The 20288-nt window shown below is 27.1% G+C and overlaps 2 protein-coding genes across 7 annotated transcripts in view; both read right to left on the bottom strand.

The window, feature by feature from the left end:
• Positions 1-1996, bottom strand: part of LOC117175187 (epimerase family protein SDR39U1) — an 8783-nt gene extending 6787 nt beyond the window's left edge. Inside the window, exons 1-3 of one of the 2 annotated variants that reach the window (XM_033364814.1) lie at positions 1867-1996; positions 1665-1771; positions 1311-1581 (exon numbers count right to left, since the gene is read on the bottom strand). In XM_033364814.1, the coding sequence (XP_033220705.1) occupies positions 1311-1581; positions 1665-1771; positions 1867-1891 (403 nt within the window). In that variant the 5' untranslated portion in view covers positions 1892-1996. Of the gene's footprint in view, positions 1-1310; positions 1582-1664; positions 1791-1866 lie in introns of both variants that reach the window. The other variant, XM_033364815.1, reaches the window with a different exon arrangement.
• A 2351-nt stretch (positions 1997-4347) lies between these two features.
• Positions 4348-20288, bottom strand: part of LOC117174728 (adenylate cyclase type 2) — a 134369-nt gene continuing 118428 nt past the window's right edge. For 3 of the 5 annotated variants that reach the window (XM_033364049.1, XM_033364050.1, XM_033364051.1), the window contains 7 exons: positions 17947-18117; positions 17374-17599; positions 12948-13111; positions 12642-12879; positions 8522-8776; positions 8317-8434; positions 4348-4936 (listed from right to left, as the gene is read on the bottom strand). In XM_033364049.1, the coding sequence (XP_033219940.1) occupies positions 4671-4936; positions 8317-8434; positions 8522-8776; positions 12642-12879; positions 12948-13111; positions 17374-17599; positions 17947-18117 (1438 nt within the window). In that variant the 3' untranslated portion in view covers positions 4348-4670. The remainder of the gene's footprint in view (positions 4937-8316; positions 8435-8521; positions 8777-12641; positions 12880-12947; positions 13112-17373; positions 17600-17946; positions 18118-20288) is intronic. The other 2 variants (XM_033364047.1, XM_033364048.1) reach the window with 1 other exon arrangement.

Genomic DNA, 20288 nt, shown 5'->3' with positions numbered 1-20288 from the left:
AAAAAAACTTGAAAAGCGATTGACCAAGTGTATAGAGCTCCAAGGAGATTATGTTGAAAAATAAAAAAAAATTTACCCAAAAAAAATTGTTTTTATACTTCTGAAATATTTTTAATTATTTTGAAATCTTCGAAATATTTGTGAAATCGTTTGATGTTGTTCTAAAATCGTGGAACTCTACTTACATGTTTTTAAATCTTCTAAAATTATTCTAAAATGTATGAAAACTTTTAAATATTCTGAAATATTTTTAATTATTTGTGAAACCTTTGAAATCTTTAGAATTTTTGAAATATTTTGATATTGTTTCAAAATCTTCGAAATATTTTATTTACTTATATTTTTTATTATTACTTTATTGTTTAGCTTTATTTCTATAAACTTGATTCTGTAATCTGTGTATGATTTTGAAATATTTGAAATCGTTCTAAAATATTTTTATGTAATTTAAAGCTTTTGCCAGATCTTTTCAAATCGTTCTGAAATCTATGTGAAATCATTTAAATATTGATATCTAGTGTATACTCAAAAGTCGAGCAGTATAAAGTCCCTCGTCTAAAAATCAGAATATTAACCCTTTGCGGCATGGTGGGAATACCGTACAGAGGTTTTCGGGGTCGCGGATCACCAATCTGAAATCAGACTTTGAAAATCCAAAATGACGGATCCAATATGGCGGTCAAAATAATAAATTTTTCTGGATTTAAAAAAAAAATTAGTGTACAAGGATTTTTGGAGTCACTGATCACGAATCTGAATTTAGATTTTGAAAATTCAGAAAATTGGTACTAATCCATGTTTTAGGTGAGTAGGTGTATGTTTTTTCAAACCTCAATATTCTAAATTTTGTCATTTTAAATACAGATTCAATATCAGCGACCCCCTGTCTGTGCCAACTTTCAAAAAACAATTTAGAAATATTTTGAATTTTGCCCCGCCATTTTGAATGTTCAAAATCTAAGTTCATATTCGTGATCAGAGATACCAAAAACACCTGAACACCAATTTTCAACAAAAAAATCCAAATTTTTCCCGCCATTTTGAATGTTAACAATCTGAGTTTGGATTCGTGATTAGCGACTCCAAAAAACCCTTGTATACCAATTCTTTAAAAAATCCAAAAATATTCCAAATTTAAGTCGCCATATTGGACCTGCCATTTTGAATTTTCAAAATCTGAGATCAGATTCGTAATCAGCGACTCCAAAAACCCCTGTGTACCAATCTTCATGAAAACTCGTTTCCCTGAAAAATGTATGCCGGAAAGGGTTAAACATGAACTAAGATTTTCCTTTAATTTAAAAACTGACCTGATAAGAAGTCGTAAGGTTCGCATTTATCTTCCTCAGTATATTCCTTTCCATCCGGTGGATAATAAGCAACCCCCGAAATTGCAGTAAAACTTTTTACATCCGAAGAGGCAACAGCTTTCGCCAGAGCTTTGGTAGTTTCAATTCTGCTGTTACAAACATTTTGTTTAAACCCAGGAGTCCATCTACGTGTAGCGTCAAGAATATTTTGACCAGCAACATTTATTACATCGGTTACGCCCGAAGGAATTCCTTGGCTTTCCAACTCGTGCTACAAACAAGACCAAAAAGCAGCATATCAATAGGAGTAGAACAATCGCTAAAATCTTCCATTTTTCGGCAATTTTGTTTTACCCAGGTCATTCTACTTGGGCCAGGCATTCTTGAAATAATCGTGGTCTTTGCACCTTGTCCTTTTAGGGCTTTTTGAATACATGATCCTATGTAGCCGGTCCCACCTCCTGTGAAAAATCTCATAACCTAAACGATTCAAATATTTATGATATTTACTATTTTCGCTCATTAAAATGAACTTGATCAGTGGTTTTTTACTTGCCGATTAGAACGTGTCTTAGAGCCATTTCCAAATTGTATAATTAATGTTCTTTTATTCGAGATGATTAATTATTTGTAGTTTGTTTATGCTCTATTTGCAAATCGCAGGACCAGGCCAAATCCGCACAAACGTCGTCTGCTAGGCATTGGAGTATGAACGTACTGCGCAAGTGCGTAACACTAGCGGGATATATTTAAAAATGTATTTGTAGAAGTTCATTTTTACAATTTTAAGATGGTTAAGTCACATGATTTTTTTAATTCACCAACATCGTTAATAGCGTGCTGTGCACGTGTGTAGTTTTTCAATTCGCGGGCAATATTACTATTTATAATTGAAAATAAAATTTTCGAATAACTATTTCAAATAGTGATAGGGTTCAAATTAAGCAGTGTTCAAAAACTAACAAATAAAGTTTAAATTTGATTAATAAAAATTTTGAGCACTAAAATTCGAGCTTAAATTAGGGTGTAAGAAAGAATTATGAGTTTATTTTTAAGGTTATATAAATCCAATATTCCTAAGATTTCTGAGAAAATTCAATAATATTTTTGAAGATTTCAAATAAATTGAAAAAATCTTGAAGGTTTTAAATAAATGATTGTTATTTCACAGGATTGAGCCAAAATTAACAGACTCAAATTATCCCTGAAATTTAATTATTATTTCAATTTTTTTAAATTGCCATAACATTTTCCAAATTTTTTGTTTACATTATAAAATATCCAACAGTGCAACATTACTGGAAATGGGAAATTCTCTAATTATAGAATTTTCGAATCCAAATAATTGAAAAAATGTTCAATAATAAATCAACATTTGATTAAAATATTATTTATTTTTTTATCATTTAAACAATTTTAAAACTGTTTAAATTCAGAATTTTTCTAATTCGGTAATATCATAAGCTGTCAGAAATTTTATCAATCCGGAATTTTCAAAATTTGTGCATTTTAAGTTCTCGGGAATTTGATCATTTCACGAATTTTTTATTACGAACATTTTGTTTTCCGAGAATTTGAGAAATCTTGTTAACTTTTTTCACATCTTTTTGACTTTTCAGTAAAAATTAATTTAAAAAAATAAAAAAAAAACATTTTAAATTATCTTGGAAATCTTGAATGTTAAATTTATTTTCTGATGATTCGCATTTTTCCTTAAAAAATGTTCAATGCTGCAAAATTTAAAAAACTTGCCTTAAAATCTTGAAAATGTTTTTTCAACATTGGAAATTTTTCAAAATGTTTTAAAATGTTTTTAAATATTCTCTCAAAATTAATTTTAGAAAAATTTAAAATTACTCTAAATCTGCCCAAGAATCTTAAAAAAAATTGTTAGTTATTTTGAAGTCTCTCAAAATCCTTAATAAGATTGTACATTTTTTGTTTTAAATATTTAAAATTCTGTACTTTAAGTTTCTTTAAGGGGACTTTCAAGGGATAAGACTAGATTCTATTTTGACAATTTTAAATATCTTTTTTAATTATCTCTTAGATTTAATTTTTTAAAATAAAAAATCCATTAAAAATTTTCCCTGAGAACCTAAATAAAATTTGATTATTCTCTTGTACACAAGAATTTTTTAAAACATTTTTTAATGCTGCAAAATTTAAATATTTGGCTTAAAAATGTTCTGCATTCTGTCAAAACATTTTTTGTGAATTATACTAAATGCTTTGAAATTTTTTTCCCTTAAAATTCATTTTTTATATTAAAAATCATTAGAAACTTTGCTAGGACTCTTAAGAAAAAAATCACGTACTCTTGATACGTTTAAAAAAATTTTAAAAAGCTTTTTTTCGATATCTTCAAAAATACACTTTTTGTTTGAAATTCTTTGAAATTTCAGCTAAATTAAACTGAAAGCAATAACTTTAATAAGAGGATATTCCCGGTTTTCTCCAGATATAATTGATTGATATTTCCATTTTTAAAGATTTTTTGTACGCAATAGAAAAATCATAAGATAGTGTATAAATACTGTCAAAATATCAATAAGGCTTACACACATGTTTACTTAATTCTCTTTAAATTTTCTGTTTTATTACTTATAATCTATACATGATAGAGATCGAAAATTCACACTAGAAGATAATGTTTTCATTACATCCAGATTTTAATTACAATATTACAATTACAAACTACAATATTAACAATTTTACATATGATTAAAAAATAATTTGTTAATTATTTCAGTCATTTATTATTATTGCAAAAACTATATAAAAGAAATAATAACTAAAATCTCTGAAATAATTCTTTCTGAGTAAAAATATAAAAACTTTATGACAAATTAATACTAATTTTTCATTATATCTAATCGTTCATTCTTTTGGACATTCGCATTCCTTTCATTCGTTTATACAAAGCGAAAACTTCATTTTTATCAGTTTTTATGCATTAAGTTAAATATTAAAATTATCTTTTAATCAACCGCACGTTTTCTCTGCTACTCTGAAAAATAATCACGAATAACTTACATTTAAATTAAAAGATAATTTAATCTTTGGCTGGAAGTAGTATATTGATATAAATAATTGTAACCGAATTTTTGTACATATTTGATTAAATTTCTTAAAAGTTAGATGAAAACATTTAGCTCTAGACAGTTAATACTTTTCGAATTAGAAGCTGACTTGAACAATTTATTATTTACTATTAGCTGAAATTTGATTGACCGTTTTTAAATTACCATCGATCGTAAATGCCTCTTGATCTTTTTGCAACAAATTCATAATTCATTGCTTTGATTTTATTAATAATAATTGAGATTTTTTGGTAGAGATTCCTGATGTTTTCTTAAATTAATAGCTATCTTCCTTGTCGTCGAAGGGCGTTTTTACGAAGAAAGTGGTTAATTTGCCTTTTCCTTTTACATAAGTGGGTCCTCGGCATACCAATTCGTAACCTGCATTTTGCAAAATTTTTGCTGTGACTTCAGTGACTTGTATTTTTCCCATTTCACCACAGCTGTCCATTCTTGAAGCTACATTTACCGTATTACCCCAAATGTCGTACTGCGGCTTTTGAGCACCCACAACTCCAGCTATGACGGGACCATGATTGAGACCTGAAAGTAATGAAAAAAAATTTAATTATAGGGTCGTTGTCACATGGCTTTCTGAATTCTTATATTTAGCAGGCCTTGAATCTCCTGTTCAAAGGCTTCGATTCTGAAAAACGTCTTTAAAAAATATACAGGCTGCCTTAATATGAATGGGTGAAACTCAACATTTATCTTCACAATTAGCCGTAGAATACGAATCAAAACATATTTTTTAAATAGCACTTCCATAATTCTATTATATATGGTCCCAAAAAAACTCCATCAGTGAAGAATTAGGTTTTAATTGAATGTTTATGTAAATTATTTAAACAATTAATTATTGACCGAATCCATTTCAAATCAGTCAGGATCCTGCACTTCAAATGGTAGAATCAAAAGGTGACAAAATATGTTGTTTTTCAGAGAAAATTAGGCGATAAGTATTTTTATAATGTGCAAAAAAAATCTAAAGATTATCCGTATTTGAATTTTGTGCTTTATTTTTCAACAAACCCGAATTTCTTCTTAAAACCCCTTTAACTTTTAGCCCAATTGAGATATTTATTATTTTATTTTTTATTCCAATATCTTTCATTATCTTCTTTCAATAACCGCCGGAAAATTGTAAAAAAGTTTAAAGTTAACAAAATGGAAGCGGTTCTAGTGAAAAAATTGAAAATCTATTTTGTTTTAACACCCACCCTTATTTCGTATGAAACGAAACCTCCGAGTTAGCAATTAAGTTCACTCGGTGTGTTGTATTTTTTGTATATGAAAGAAAATGTTATTTTTGAAATGATTAACGCTAAATTTTAAAATTACTTTTCATGGTATATTCTCCAATGCCTTAATATTTAATATACATTTTTTGGAGAGACTTCTCCCTGTTCGCTCTCGAGTTAACACTAAATCTTTTTCTGTTAAGCAGAGACTCTCAGGAATACCCTTCCCTCGTATTATAATTAAATTTTCAATGATGTAGGACCGAGGGAAAGGATAATTGTAACTTTCTAAATAGAAGAGTGAGATCCTGCAAACGAAGGTCGCATATAATATTCAATCTAAACAAAAACTTAAAAATCAAACTAGAAGTAAACAAAATATAACGAATATTAACACAAAATTCTTTTTCAGTATGAAACACCCTTAATATTTTTTCCAATTTTTGTTTGAAATTGCACTTTGATAAGGAAGATATCTTGTAAGTATTATGCTTCCTAAATAACTTTTGCAGCCAGGAGAATTTATTTTCCTTGCAAGCGAATTCTCTACTTTTTCTTAGAAACAATGACATGTGTGAAAAAATGTCAAGATAAAAGTTAGCACGTCTAATAAAGTTGTTTGTAACATGTCTCTTGTTTTTTGCGATATTTTTCATAGTTAATGAGAACAATTAAAAAATTACTCTTTTAGTAAAAAAAAATCACCCTGTCTCAAAAATGGTTTAGCCCGCATGATGCTGATAAGATGCGTTTCTCGTATTAGTAGAAACTTTTCAACAATATTTGGAAAAATAAAAAAAGTGGGGTTTTCCATAAAACATTTTCTTTTTATGTTTTTAAAATTTAAAGAAATTAATTAAAAAGATTTTGTTGATAACTCCACCTTTTCTATACTTTCAAATATTTTTGAAAAGTGTCTACTAATACCGGAAACGCTTATTATCAGCATCATGCGGACCAAACAATTATTGGGGCCGGTAGAATTTTTTTCCTAAAAATGTGATTTTTTAATTTTTTGCTCAAACTAGGAGAAATAAATCGAATATATTTGATTATTGGTTCGCAATAACTAAAAAGTTGATAATGATTAAAGAAATTGTAAATAAACCGCGAATTTCTACATCTATTCTGAAAATGGCTAAAAACAATGATAACTTATTTAAAAATTTAATATAAACATCTTATTGCCAGTAAACAGTATTATTTCATGTACAATAAACAGTTAACAAAAAACTGCCCAAAAATAATAATTAGAGCACCAAAAACATGCAAAAACTAATTTTTTACTGATGGGGTTTTTTGGGACCCTATACAGCTGACTTACGGGGGTGATATTATAAAAATAAGTTTTGTTTTGTATTCTATGGATAATTGTGAAGATAAATGTTGAGTTTCATCTTAATTCAACCAATGTTGATTTTTTAAAATAAAATTTACAAAAGCGTCTTTTTTCTATAGGAAACGCTTGTTAAACTTTATGGAGCTTGCGAAACTTCTAAATATAATTTTTTTTAACGCATTAATTGTTTAGTAGATAGAACGCAAGTTGTAGGTCACCTAGGGCGCGCGACAGTTCGTTCTTGCCAGCGCCGGGTTTACCAAGGGGCACGGTGGAGCTAGTGCGCTGGTTCTTGCGTTTCTTACTCAATAATATATTTACCTCGCACTATGTGCTCGGTCATTGTATTTCCCCCACATTTCTGCACAGACCGTTTAATATTATAAGTCAAAGCATCGACAACTGTAGTTTGGTGATGGTAAATTCTCTTTTGTTAAAGCTCCTGCGGCTTTAACGAACACATTCTTATCACGCATCTGCTTTTTCGCACTCGATTTTGTCCAAAATGTGAACTTTTCTACCCTACGTTTAAACTAATATATTTATTTCTGTACCTGGGGCTTGTACTGCTTATACAAATTTGCCATATAATGTAAAAATTTCATTTTTTCATGAATCCTTTAAAATTTGCTCCTTATTTTAAACTAATTTGCATTCTCAGCTGCCCTAAAAAATCTATCATTTCAAGAAACGACTATTACAATTTATAACATGCATTGGTATTGAAACATACGTATTTTCCTTATCTTGTTTTTATAATTTGAAAAAAGTGTACATCCTATAAAAAAACAAGTTTGTCATTAAACATTTTAATGCAACTCGTATCGCTTTTCAATAAATTTAATTTATTTATTTTCAATGCTATTTTGTTAAATAAAATGATATTGTAGCTTGTATCGTTTTCCTAAAGAGTTGTTTTGTTTTATTTTTAATGTATTTATATAACAAGAGCTTATAACAAATTTTTATATCTTTTTTGTTTAACAACTTTTGTCTTTTCATTTTTTTCCCTCTCTTGTGTAATTTTTTCATGCATATCACCCGGAAGTTCGTGCCAATCCACGCAAACATTATTCCATAAAAAAAAATATTGAGAGATTTAGGAAAAAGACCATTTTTCAATTTTTATTCAGAATAGTCAACATTGGTTGAATTAAGTTGAAACTCGACATTTATCTTCACAATTATCCATAGAATACAAATCAAAACTTATTTTTCTAATACCACCTCCATAAGTCTGTTTACAGGGTTTCCATTCAGAAGTAAAGATTTGTTCTGAGCTTTTCTTTGCTGTATTTGAAATGAATTATTCAGAAAAATTATAATGAAAAGAAAATACTCACCTATCCTTAATTTAAACCTTTGAAACGATTCCCTATTTATTTGTTCTAGGATTGTCATCAAAGCAATTGCAAATTCCACAAGGATTATCACGTTATGATCTTCTTGTTTTGTTATGTCCTAGTTGTTAAAGATAATTAAATTTTTATAAATTTTTTGCACTATTAAATTATTGCACATTAAGAAATTAAAATATATATTTTTCACCTTTCCTTCACCATTTTCCTTCCCAGGGCTCAATCCGGAAGCAAGCATGTACGTACTTCCGATCGTTTTAATTTTTTCAATGCTGGAGAACTTCGGCTTTAACAAAAGCTTATCAAAGTCACATATTATTTCATTTAATAATCTGAGACATTCAAGACCCTGTTTGTTAATATCGGTCTCATCATAAAATTCTTTATAGTTTGGAATAGAAGCAAACATTACAGCTATGGCAGCATACCTCTCATGATAAAGTTCCTGAAAATAATTGAGAATTTATATTATTTCAAATAAATTAGAGCAGTGTGCACTGTGCACACTACGCGAAAAGCATTCAGTAGATTCAATATTTAAAATTGGAAGATTATTTTTCTTATGAACAAATTATGTCTTGCCGCGTATGGAATTATACAAAACCGTACTTTTAATATCAAAGAAAAAATTTTTTACATACAGAAAACATTTTCAAGGTATTTACGGACAAAATAAGCATCAAGCTAGAATTAAGTTAGAATTTTCTATAAGGCTCCATTTGCCGCTTTTCCTGGACATATTTATCACATTAATTTAATACATTATTTTATTTTAATATTAAAGGGTTGAAGAACTATCCCGTAACATCTTATTTAATCAAGAAAGATGCATATACCTTTTAAATAACTGTTAAATAATAGTAAAAATGAAATTTTTATAAGAAATGAAAAGTAACAGCTTTTCTATATTTTCATTGAATTACTTACATTTAAATAATAGTTATGAAAATTAAAACTTACCACAAACAGCTAATTTTTACTAGTTATATTAAAAATTTGAGTTTCCCATTATTACTTAATCCTGTAATATGAATAGTTTCACTTTAAATGTTGAAATTTTAGAGCCTTTTTTTACGTTGGTCCCAGGATATTTCTCCTAATCTTTTTGGCAGAAAACTCATCTTTTGGTTTGAAATTCAACTATTGGGTTAAAAATTAATTCTCTTGGTTGGAGATTCATTATTTTAATTAAAAATTAATGTTTCAGCTTAGAAACTGCAACAATTTTGTTGATAATTCGTTTTCTTGTTGTTCTTGATCATTCGTAGTTTTTTGTTAAAAATTAATTTTTTAACTAAACATTTAAGTATTCCATGTTTGGTTAAACATTTATCTTCTTCAGTTGTTGAAAATATGTCTTTTGTGGTAGACTATTCATCTTTTTAGTGAACAATTCACCATTTTTGTTGAAAATTCATTTCTTCAGTTGACATTTTAAATATAAGGTTGTAAATTTCTTAAAAAATTAATCTTTTTGGTTGTAAATCATTTTTTTGATTGAAAATTATTTTTTTTTAAAATTGAAAATTAATTTTTGTAACTGAAAAATCACCTATTTCATTTTTTTGCTGAAAACGAATCTTTTTTATAGACCTTTAATCTTCTTGGTTGAAAATTCACCTGTTTGATAAAAAAATTAACCATTTTGTTTAAAATTGATCTATTTTGTTGAAAATTTTCCTTGTTTTGGTCAAACATTCATCTTTTAGGTTGAAAATTAAACTATTTTGTTATCAATTCTTTTTTTGTTTGTTGAAAAATCATTGTTTTAGTTAAAAAGTAATTTCTTTTTTGAGATATTTAACTGTTTTGTTGAAAATCTTTTTGTTAGAAAATGAATTTTTTTTACTAAAAATGTAGCTTTGTCCTTCACTGAAAAATTCAGCTATTTGGTTAAAAGTTTCTGTATTTAGTTGAATCGTTGCATTTTGTGACATAATATTAACCCTTAAACTGTCAAAACGCGACGTCCGGTATACTGCTCTTCGAAGGCCAATAACTAAGACTGTTCTACACTACAAAAAATTGAGATACAGGTATTATCTTTTCTGAAGATCTCCTCTTTCCAAAGGTACCAATGAAAATCCTCAAAAAATTTATTTATTATTCCAAAATGCAGTTTAAATAAATGTGATTTTTCGTGCCTATTTTTTTGTGATCCATTTTTCGAAAAGTAAAAAGCCAAGGAATACGCCTAAATTTTTCCGAAGCGTTTTGAGCAAAATTTTGAATTTTGCCAAAGTTGTTCATATGCAAAATTTAAATTTTTGCTCAAAACGCTTCGAAAAAATTCAGGCGAATTCCTTGGCTAATTACAAGAACTTTTTACTCTTGAAAATTTTTTCAAAAAGAGTATCGTTTATTGTAAAAAAATTCATGAATTTTTTTCACAAGAATTTTGCCATTAAGACGCCCTTTTGAAAATACAAAATCGAAAAATCGATCTTTGAACCATGGATTCTAAAAGTTTAGATATTTATTCCACCGGTTAGTGCGGTCCCAGAATAATTACAGACTTGAAAAACTTTGAAAAATGGATCACAAAAAAATAGGCAAGAAAAATCACGTTTTTTTATTTAAACTGCATTTTGGAATAATAAATAAATTTTCTGAGGAATTTTATTGGTACCATCCGAAAGATGAGATCTTAAGCAAAGAAAAAATATGTATCTCCATTTTTTGTAGTGTCGAACAGTCATAGTTATTGGCCTTCGAAGAGCAGTGTACCGGTCGTGGTGTTTTAATTCATCTTTTTGGTGGGAAATTAATTTCTTTGGTTGAAAATATTTTTTTTTTATTAAAAATAATTTTTTTCAAACTAACAATTTAACTATTCCATTTTTTATCGAAAATTTATCTTTCGTGGTACCCATTTCATCATCTTGGTTGAAAATTCATCTGTTTGGTTGAAAATTTATGTATTTTGCCGAAGATGTATCTATTGGGTTAAACATAAATTTTTTGGTTGAAGATTTATTATTTCAGGTAAAAATTTATTTATCCACCTAAAAATCAAACTATTTGATTAAAATTACTTTTTTTGTTGTTGAAAATGAATTTTTTGACAGAAAATGTAGCTATACCATTTTTGTTAGAAAATTAATCTTTTTTAACTAAAAATTCACTTCTTGTCTTTTTTGGGTGGAAACTTTAATTATTTTAGTTTATTTCAACTATTTTTGATTGAAAAATACAAACTTTTTTTTTTAGAAAATATAAACTATCACACTTTTTGTTAAAAATTCCATTTTTCTTGATCGAAAATTAATTATTTTAATTGAAAATAAATTCTTAGATTTTTTTACAACAATGTATCTTTCATATTTTATTTTTATTTTCAAAAATAATGATTTCGATCTAAAAGACATTCAATCACCTTGGTTGAAAATTCCTCTGTTTGGTTGAAAATTTAACTATGTTGTTGAAAATGTATGTAATTTACCAAAGATGTATCTATTGGGTTTACCATTAATTTTGTTGATTAAATATTTATTATTTTAGGTGAAAATTCATTTATTTATCTCAAAATTAAACTATTTTATTGAAATTACTTTTTTTGTTGTTGAAAATGAATTTTTTACTGAAAATGTAGCTGTAAAAGTGTAGCTATACCATTTTCGATAGAAAATGAATCGTTTTTAGTTGAAAATTCCCTTCTCGTCTTTTTTGCATGGAAAATTTAATTATTTTAGTTTAATTCAACTTTTTTTTATTGAAAAAAAAATCTTTTCTTTAGAAAATATAAACTATCACAATTTTGGTTAAAAATTCCATTTTTCTTGATCGGAAACTAATAATTTTAATTGAAAATGTAAGTCTTACATTTTTTTACAACAATGTATCTTTCATATTTTATTTTTATTTTTAAAGATAATGATTTCAATTTGAATAATGCAATGGAAATATTCAAAAATGGTCATTTTTCACTTTTTTCAAAGTAAAAAATTCTTACTGTTATTTGAAAATACAGTTACCCTTACTCATGTCAAATACAAATTTTAATTTTGCGGAATATGTCTGGCCATGGTTACTTAACTAAATTTTGCATTTAGTATTTCTGAAATTATTGTCAGTTTTATTATGTATATAAACGTTACATTATTTGGCACTATCCTTCAATTGAAACTTAATTCTTAACAATTATGTGTGTGAATTTGGCCACATTCCTTTCTTCGAGTTTTTTAAATTACCCAATCAAAATGGAGGAAAAGCGACAATAATGCTATCGAGATTTTCGTGACACGCCTATTTTTTAGAGAAGGATTTTTTCTTAGTTAAATTTTTCGAATATTATACAAAATAAAACTCACCTGGTCGGTTCTTGATGCTAGAAAATGATGAGCTACATGTGCCGGTAGAATATTTTCAAGAAGAATCTTATTAATACCTCTCATTGTCTCAACTTCATCTTGTTCCACTTTTAATTTATTTTTCCACAAAAAATCTGTTCTGGAAGTGAACTCAACTCTTCTATCTAATACGTGAAGGATTAGGGCTACCAGCAGAAGAAGAAATCCAATTTGTATCGTATAATGAACTCCAGAAAACCTTGAAAATTTTATTTTATTTATCCACGCAATACTTTTTTATTTTAATTCTGATTTAACTGTACTTACTCGTTTTTGATGTTCTTATAATAAAGTTCGATGAGTTTCATTTGAGAAAAAACGACCAATAATACAAAAATTGAAAATAGCATCGTACCCAATTTCAAAAGGTGTCCTACCCTCAAATGGGTCCAGGCGACCAGGAGAGCAATGGCTCCTGATTGAATATAAACCTAAAAGTTTGGCCACATTGAAAAATATTTTTATATTATCAGGGTGGCCACAGATCAGAGAATGCCTGGGAATGAGCGTAGTAAAATCAGGAAAACGTCAGAGGGGAAAAATATTAAAAGTCAAGGAATTTCTGTAAGAAGTACTTTCAGTAACTGCCACATGGTTGTTTAAAAAAATTTTAATCCAACTGATGACCACCTGCAATGTTTAAATGGGATATTTTTTCTGATGACAATTTAAGTCTTTTCCAACAAAAGTGAAAATCCGCAACGAAACACTTTTTTACGTTGATTTTTCCATAATATCACGTATGAGTTTTCATCATTCCATTTTGCACACATTGTATACTAGTCATATCATACTTTCCACGGAATATATTTCACGGATTCTGATTTAAAGATGTAAATAAAACTATTAAACAATTTGGTATTTTGCTTTTCGCGCATTGTTAGCTAAATTAAGAGTACTTACATTCGGTTCAATTTAACGCGATTCAACTAAACGTATGCACATTTAAAAATGTTACAATATGCTTTTTAATGACGTTTATTAATCAAACATACATACATTATGAATATTTTTTATATAATTGTGTAAAAATTGTTAAATATATTACTACAATTTCATAACAGTCAATAAAAAATTAAATAATAATAAAATAAAAATTTGTAACATATATTACTGCTATATATTTAGATTAATAATATATTAATGATCGATCACGATTAAATTTTTAAAAATTTTTGTTTTAAAAAAATGGAAAAATTATCGTAAAAGAAAGTGTTTAGTGGCGGATTTTCATTTTTGTTGGAAAAGACTTCAATTGTCATCATAAAACCTATCCCATTAAAACATTGCGGGTGGACGTCAGTTGGATTAACATTTTTTAAAAAGTTTTGACGCAGTTGAAAATATTTTAAAGGATTTTAAATACTTTAGGGTATTCTAAGATTTTCCAAGGATTTACCATTTTTTAAAATTCCTTTAGTGTTAAATCCTTTATTTTCAATGATTTCAGGGCATTTTCAAATGGTTTAAAAATTCTCAAGGAATTTCCAAGGATTTGAATCATTTTAGGGAATTGAAAAAATGTCATGAAGCTAAAAAATATTTCCTAGAATATCGGGGAACGGTTTTATAGAACCTATGAGGTTTTCAGATATTTTTAAAGATTCCAAGCTCCTCAAATATATATTTTAAGGTATTTCCAAATATTTGTTAAGAAGTCATGTATTTCAGAATATTTGGAAAAATTCTAAGGGATTTGCACAGGCATATTTATTACAATTTTTATTCTTTAAGTAATTTAATTATTGGAGAAAATCTATTTACAATTCAATAAAAAATTTAATTTTACAAATTCAAATTTTCATGTAAATAAATCTTACAAGAGCTTACAAAATATTTCCTAACATTTCAAACATTTTATAGTATTTACAAATATTTTAAGCAATTATGAATAGATTTTAATTATTTACAGAGATTTAAAAGGATTTTATATTATTTAAAAAAATGCCTTTAGCTTTAAAAAGTATTAAGGGATTTCAACTGATTTTGTAAAACTTCATTTAATTTTACGGGATTTATAGTATTTTCATAGGCTTCAATAAATTTATTCATAAGAATTTAGGGATTTCGTAAGATTTCAAAGGTATTCAAATATTTTAAGATATTTCCATAGACTGAAAATTTAAACGGAAGATTTAAAAATATTTTTTATAGATTTCAAAAAATTTTCAATTGATTGAAATAATTTAAAGGGCTTTAAAAGAATTTCACAGGCGCTGGGTTATTTTCAAAAACTGCAAGGAATTTTCAAAAGTTCACATTTTTTAAAGGGATTTATACAGATTGTAAAGGATTTGAAATACTGTCGGGTGTTTTAAATATATTGCAATAATTTGAAGTGATTCTAAAATATTTGAAAAATTTTCGGACATCTACAAAAATCCAAAGAATTTTGGAGGATTAAAACAAAACTTCAATGGATTTCCAAAGTTTTAAATGGTTTTGAAATATTTGAAGGATTTTTAAATTATACGAAGGCATTTTAAAGAGGTTTAAAAAGTTCAAAGAAATATTGAACGAATTCAAAGGATTTGAAATATTTCAGGCAATTTTGATCGATTTTAATAATTTCAAAGTGTTTCAAAGGGCTTTTAATATTATAAAGATTCCAAGGAATTTTCAACAGATTACAAAAATTTAAAATGAATTCCAAGGATTTGAATGATTTTTAAGGATTTACAAAAATTGTCATGCGAGTGTAAAGAATTTTACTTATAAGGTTTCAAAATATATTTAAACATTCCAAGGAATTTTATAAGATTTCCGAGGATTTCATCGATTTTATGAGATTTAAAAAGATCGCTAGGTATTTTTGTTTCTCAAAGAACTTATTTGCAAGAAGTGTTTTTTGGTAAGGTTTTAAACATTTGAGGTGATTTTCAAATATTTTGTGCAATTCACTTAAATTAAATAGGAATTCACCCTCAAATCTTAATAATTTATCCGGGATTCATTTAGTTTCACTTGGGATTCTTATAAATTCTATCGAACTTTTCTGAATTATTGAAATTTTTTAAAATTATTGATTCTTTTAAAATCTCCTAAATTGTGTGATTTCGCTTGAATTCTTCCAAATTCACCTAATTCAATTCAAATCAATTCAATGGACTCTTTAAAAGTTTTTTTAATTAATCATTTTAAAGCAGTCTGGCTACTGGAAAATCTAGTCAAATATTGTCCATTATTTTTTTCTGAATTTGGAATTAAATGAAACATTTCACACGAATATCAATTACTTAATTAGGTATTAAATTTGTATGCCGTTCAATATAAATAAAATAGTTTTCAAATAATAATAAAACGTAAATTTAAAGGTTGATTTGACTCGATTCCAGCTACATTTTGCTCAAATTAAGCTCAAATACCCAATTTTAATGAAATAAATGGAATTTTTGGGAATGAAATTTTTGTCTATTTTATTTGAATTATTTGAATGGAACTTGAATTGTTTTACGGTCTAATGAACTTATCCTGAAAATGTTCAAATTAACTTGGTATTCTTATAAATTTCATCAAACTCTTATGAATTCTTTTGAATTTCTTTGAAAATCTCTTAAATTGTTTGCATTTAATTGAATTCCTTTAAGTTCACTCAATGCTACACCATTCAATAGATTTTGTTGAAGGTCTTCTGGTTTTTTCTTTAATTCACCTTCAAGTATTTTATCAAATACCTTTGAATTCCCTTGGATTTTTCAAACTCTTGTCAAACTTACTTAATTCAATGCATTTTTCACATTTTGGAATGTTTTTCAATTCACTTGAATTTTTGCACTCTTTTTCCTCTCTTTTTCAACTTTTCCCAATTCATTTGAATTTAATCTGAATTTACCTTGAACTGTTTTAAAGACTCCTTTATTTATCCTATATTCGCAAAAATTCACTTAAAATTCTTATAAATTTCATCGAATTCTTTTGAGTTCTTTTCAAATCTTTTAAATCATTTTAAATTCTTTTAAATTATTTCATTTATTTAATTTTTCTCATTCATTTGAGTTATTTTTAATTTAACTTGAATTGTTTTGATGTTTTATGAATTGACACTGAATTCTTTAAAATTCATATGTAATTTTTATAAATTTCATCAAACTCATTGAAATTCCTCAAATTCTTTCGAATGATTTTAAATTCTTCAAATTTTGTTTGAAAAATTTTGAATTCTTTGAATTCCCTTGAATTATTCTAAATTCACTTAATTCAAAAGAATTCAATGGATTCTGTAGCATTGTTTTAGTTTTGTTTAATTCATCTGGAATCATAGAAATCTTCTCATTTCATTTCAATTTATCAGAATTCATTGCACTTTTACTGAAATCAAAAGAGTCTTTTGAATTTCAAAAACTTTTTGCAATTCATTTGCAGTATTTTGAATTTAACTTGCATTTTTTTGAAGCCTTATGAATTCATTCGAACTCTTTTGTAGTTTTTTAAATTCAAAAGAAGGTTGGTCTCATTATTAATGCACATTAGTCACTTTTTGTGTAAAATAATATGTATTAAAAATGTTAAATGATTATAAATTGTTCTTGAAATATTAACGGTCAGGGAAAGTAAGAAATTAGTCCGGAAAAATTCAGGGACAGGCATAGAATTTTGAAAATGAAGTTTTGACGCATTCCTGATTATTTATCAATAAGAAAATTGTCTCTCTTAATATAAGACTCAATATTATTTTCAAATCGTAAGTACGTACTGGTGCAATTTTGTAATCTGGGTCCTCTACAAACTCAGTTAGGCTCGATAAAGAAGAAGCTATAGTTAAAGTGGCAGTAATTAAATATACAGATATTCTAATTCCTCGATTAATAGTTCTGGGCGCTGATTCTTCGCCTCCATTTTTTTCGATGTACCAAAAAATAAAAGTGAGAATAGAGAGTGCTACGATGCCAATGCCAAACCAACCATAAACTGTAGCATATCTGTAATTATTAAGAAAATTATTTAAAAAATTATTCAAAAATATTATTGGGAATTTATTTCTTAAAAATCATCCACCAATTGTAAATTGTACTTTCAGTTGGGCCTCAGCTACCGACAGATCTGAATTACTTTTCGTCAAACTCTTTATGGCGTGTGGAGAAGATTTCGAAGTCAATTTTATCATAAACGGCAAAAAAGCACACATTACAGCCTTGTCAAATTAATACTCTGGTAAGTTTCATTAAAAAAATATGAACCGAAACAAAAATTTACGATTGGATAGAATAAATAATGTTCAAATTGTAATAATAATAAGTATGAAAATACTAATTACTAAAATACTTACTTTGGGAGATAAATAACTTGGACACAGAACATCGTCGAATAGATGACATTAGACATTGTGACGTACCAGGGGTACTGTTCATCTTTTTGCTCTCGATATTGATCCTCTTGATGAGATTCATTAAACCAGTAAGTTAGGGTTGACATACCTTCTCTGCCTCCACACCACTGCCTGCACATTTTACAACAAATTGCCTAGGTGGAAAGGTATTTTCACAATAAAAAATATTAAGTTATAATAAAATACAAAATCCAAACATTGTAATTAAAAATAGAATTTGTAATTATTTGTAAAATTTGGTAAATGTATTTGAAACCCTAAAAAGTATTCGCAAATCCTTTAAGTTTCCAGTAGAATAATTTTTGTAATTTGAAAATTATAAAAACATATGTCTATAAAAGTGGAAATTAGAAGTTTTATTTTTAACCAGAATTCCAACATTATTACAGATTTTCTCAAGTAATAACAACCTTTTACAAAAAATTTCAATTTTCACATTTCTGTATTTTGTTTTAATTCAATGTATTTTATTGTGCGCATACATTTCCACCCGCTTGATTTGATATTTTTGAAGGAATTACCTAATAAGAAAATCCAACTATTTTTCGATAAAATTTTATTCTTTTCAATTGAAAAGTCTACTATTATATTTTTCGTTCAGAATGTATCTCTTTAAGTTACAAATTCTACTATTTGGTTGAAGAATGAAGTTTGTTTTTTAAATTTTTTTTGTCTTTGTAATTTCAAAATTTAAATAATCCATTTTTCATTATAAATTTAACTTCTTTAGTTGAAAATTTAACTATTAAATTACTCAGTGAGAATTTATCATTTTTTGTTGGAAATTCAACTGCTCGGTTGAAAATGTATTTTATTAGTGGAATAGTCAACTATTTTGTTAAAAGTTCGTGTTGAGTTGAAAATTAATTTTCTCGATTGCAAAATTAACTGCTGGTTTAAAAAAGTAACTACTTTGTTCAAATTAATTTTTGTATCTCAAGTTTAATTTTATCTTGTATAAAAATGTAATTACAGTGATACTCTTCTATAGCGCCGATTTTGGAGCTGACGGTGGGTGGAAACTAATTCATTATAGCCAGTTCCGCTTTTATTTGTCCACGCCTGAGTGCTCGCCTTAGTAAAAAAAAGGCAGATCCCGCGCACTCCGCACAGCTTCAGTTACGCTCTTACCTGCGGCGCGGAGCGTCAATTCTCAGAAGGGCTATAGAAGGGAGGGCTATTGAAGGGTTTTACTGTCTTTTGTTAAAAGTTGTTTATTTTTTATGCAAAAATCTCATTTTTTTGTTAACACCAAATTGAAATACTCCATTATTGGTTGAAAATTAATAGTTTTAAATTTAGAATTCAAAAATTTGGTTTTAAAATTAGTGTATTTTGTTGTAAAACCATGTTCGTGGTGGATTCGTGATTCGACTTTATTTATAAAAAATTAATATTCTGTAATAAACATTCAATTACTTGATTGAAGGTTGTACTACTGTAAGAAAATTAATTTTATTAGTTAAAAATCGATCTCCTTGGTTGAAAATTTCATTATTTTGTAGAAAATTTGTTTTTTCTTTTGTTGAAAATCAATGTTTTCAATTAAAAATTTAACTATTCCATTTTTTGTTGAAAATTGATACTTTTTATTTTGAAATTGCACTATTTGGTTGCAAATAAATTTTTGAAAATTCGTCGTTTTGGCTTCAAAGTTTGACTGTTCTTTTGAAATTTCATATATATTTGAGTTGAAAATTGTACAAACATTGTAAATGCAACTGCTTGATTGTAAAAATTTCTACTATACGGTTAAGAATTCCACTATTTTGTTAAAAAGTTTTTTTTTATGAAGATTCAACTGATCTGTTGAAAATTTATCTGTTTTGGTAGAAAATTTCTGAGTTGAAAAATTCAACTATTTTCTAAAAAATTCGTGCTTTTTGCCTTAAAGATTCGATTATTTGTTAAAACTGCAACTGTTCGTGGTTAAAGTTTATTATCTTCTGTTTGAAAAGTAAACCATTTAGTTTAGAATTCGTCTTTGTATGTTAAAGATTCAACTGTTTGGTTTGTTCATTGAGAATTCTACTATTTGGTTAAAAAACTATCTTCCTTGGTTGAAAATTCATCGTTTGGGGTTTAAAAATAAACTTATTTCTAAAACAATAGATTTCTTGACATGAAGACTTAAATGTTTTATTCAAAAAACTTATTCTTCTATTATTTTCGTATTTTTGCGAAAATTGACCCTATTTCCGGTGTTATAATTACACTTAAAAAAAAAAAAAACTCAAACATAAGTTGGAAATATAACGAATTATTATTGGAACTGCATGCAA

The sequence above is a fragment of the Belonocnema kinseyi genome, chromosome 6 (genome assembly GCF_010883055.1).
Source record: "Belonocnema kinseyi isolate 2016_QV_RU_SX_M_011 chromosome 6, B_treatae_v1, whole genome shotgun sequence".
NCBI lineage: Eukaryota > Metazoa > Arthropoda > Insecta > Hymenoptera > Cynipidae > Belonocnema > Belonocnema kinseyi.
This window is presented reverse-complemented; position numbering and strand designations above follow the sequence as displayed.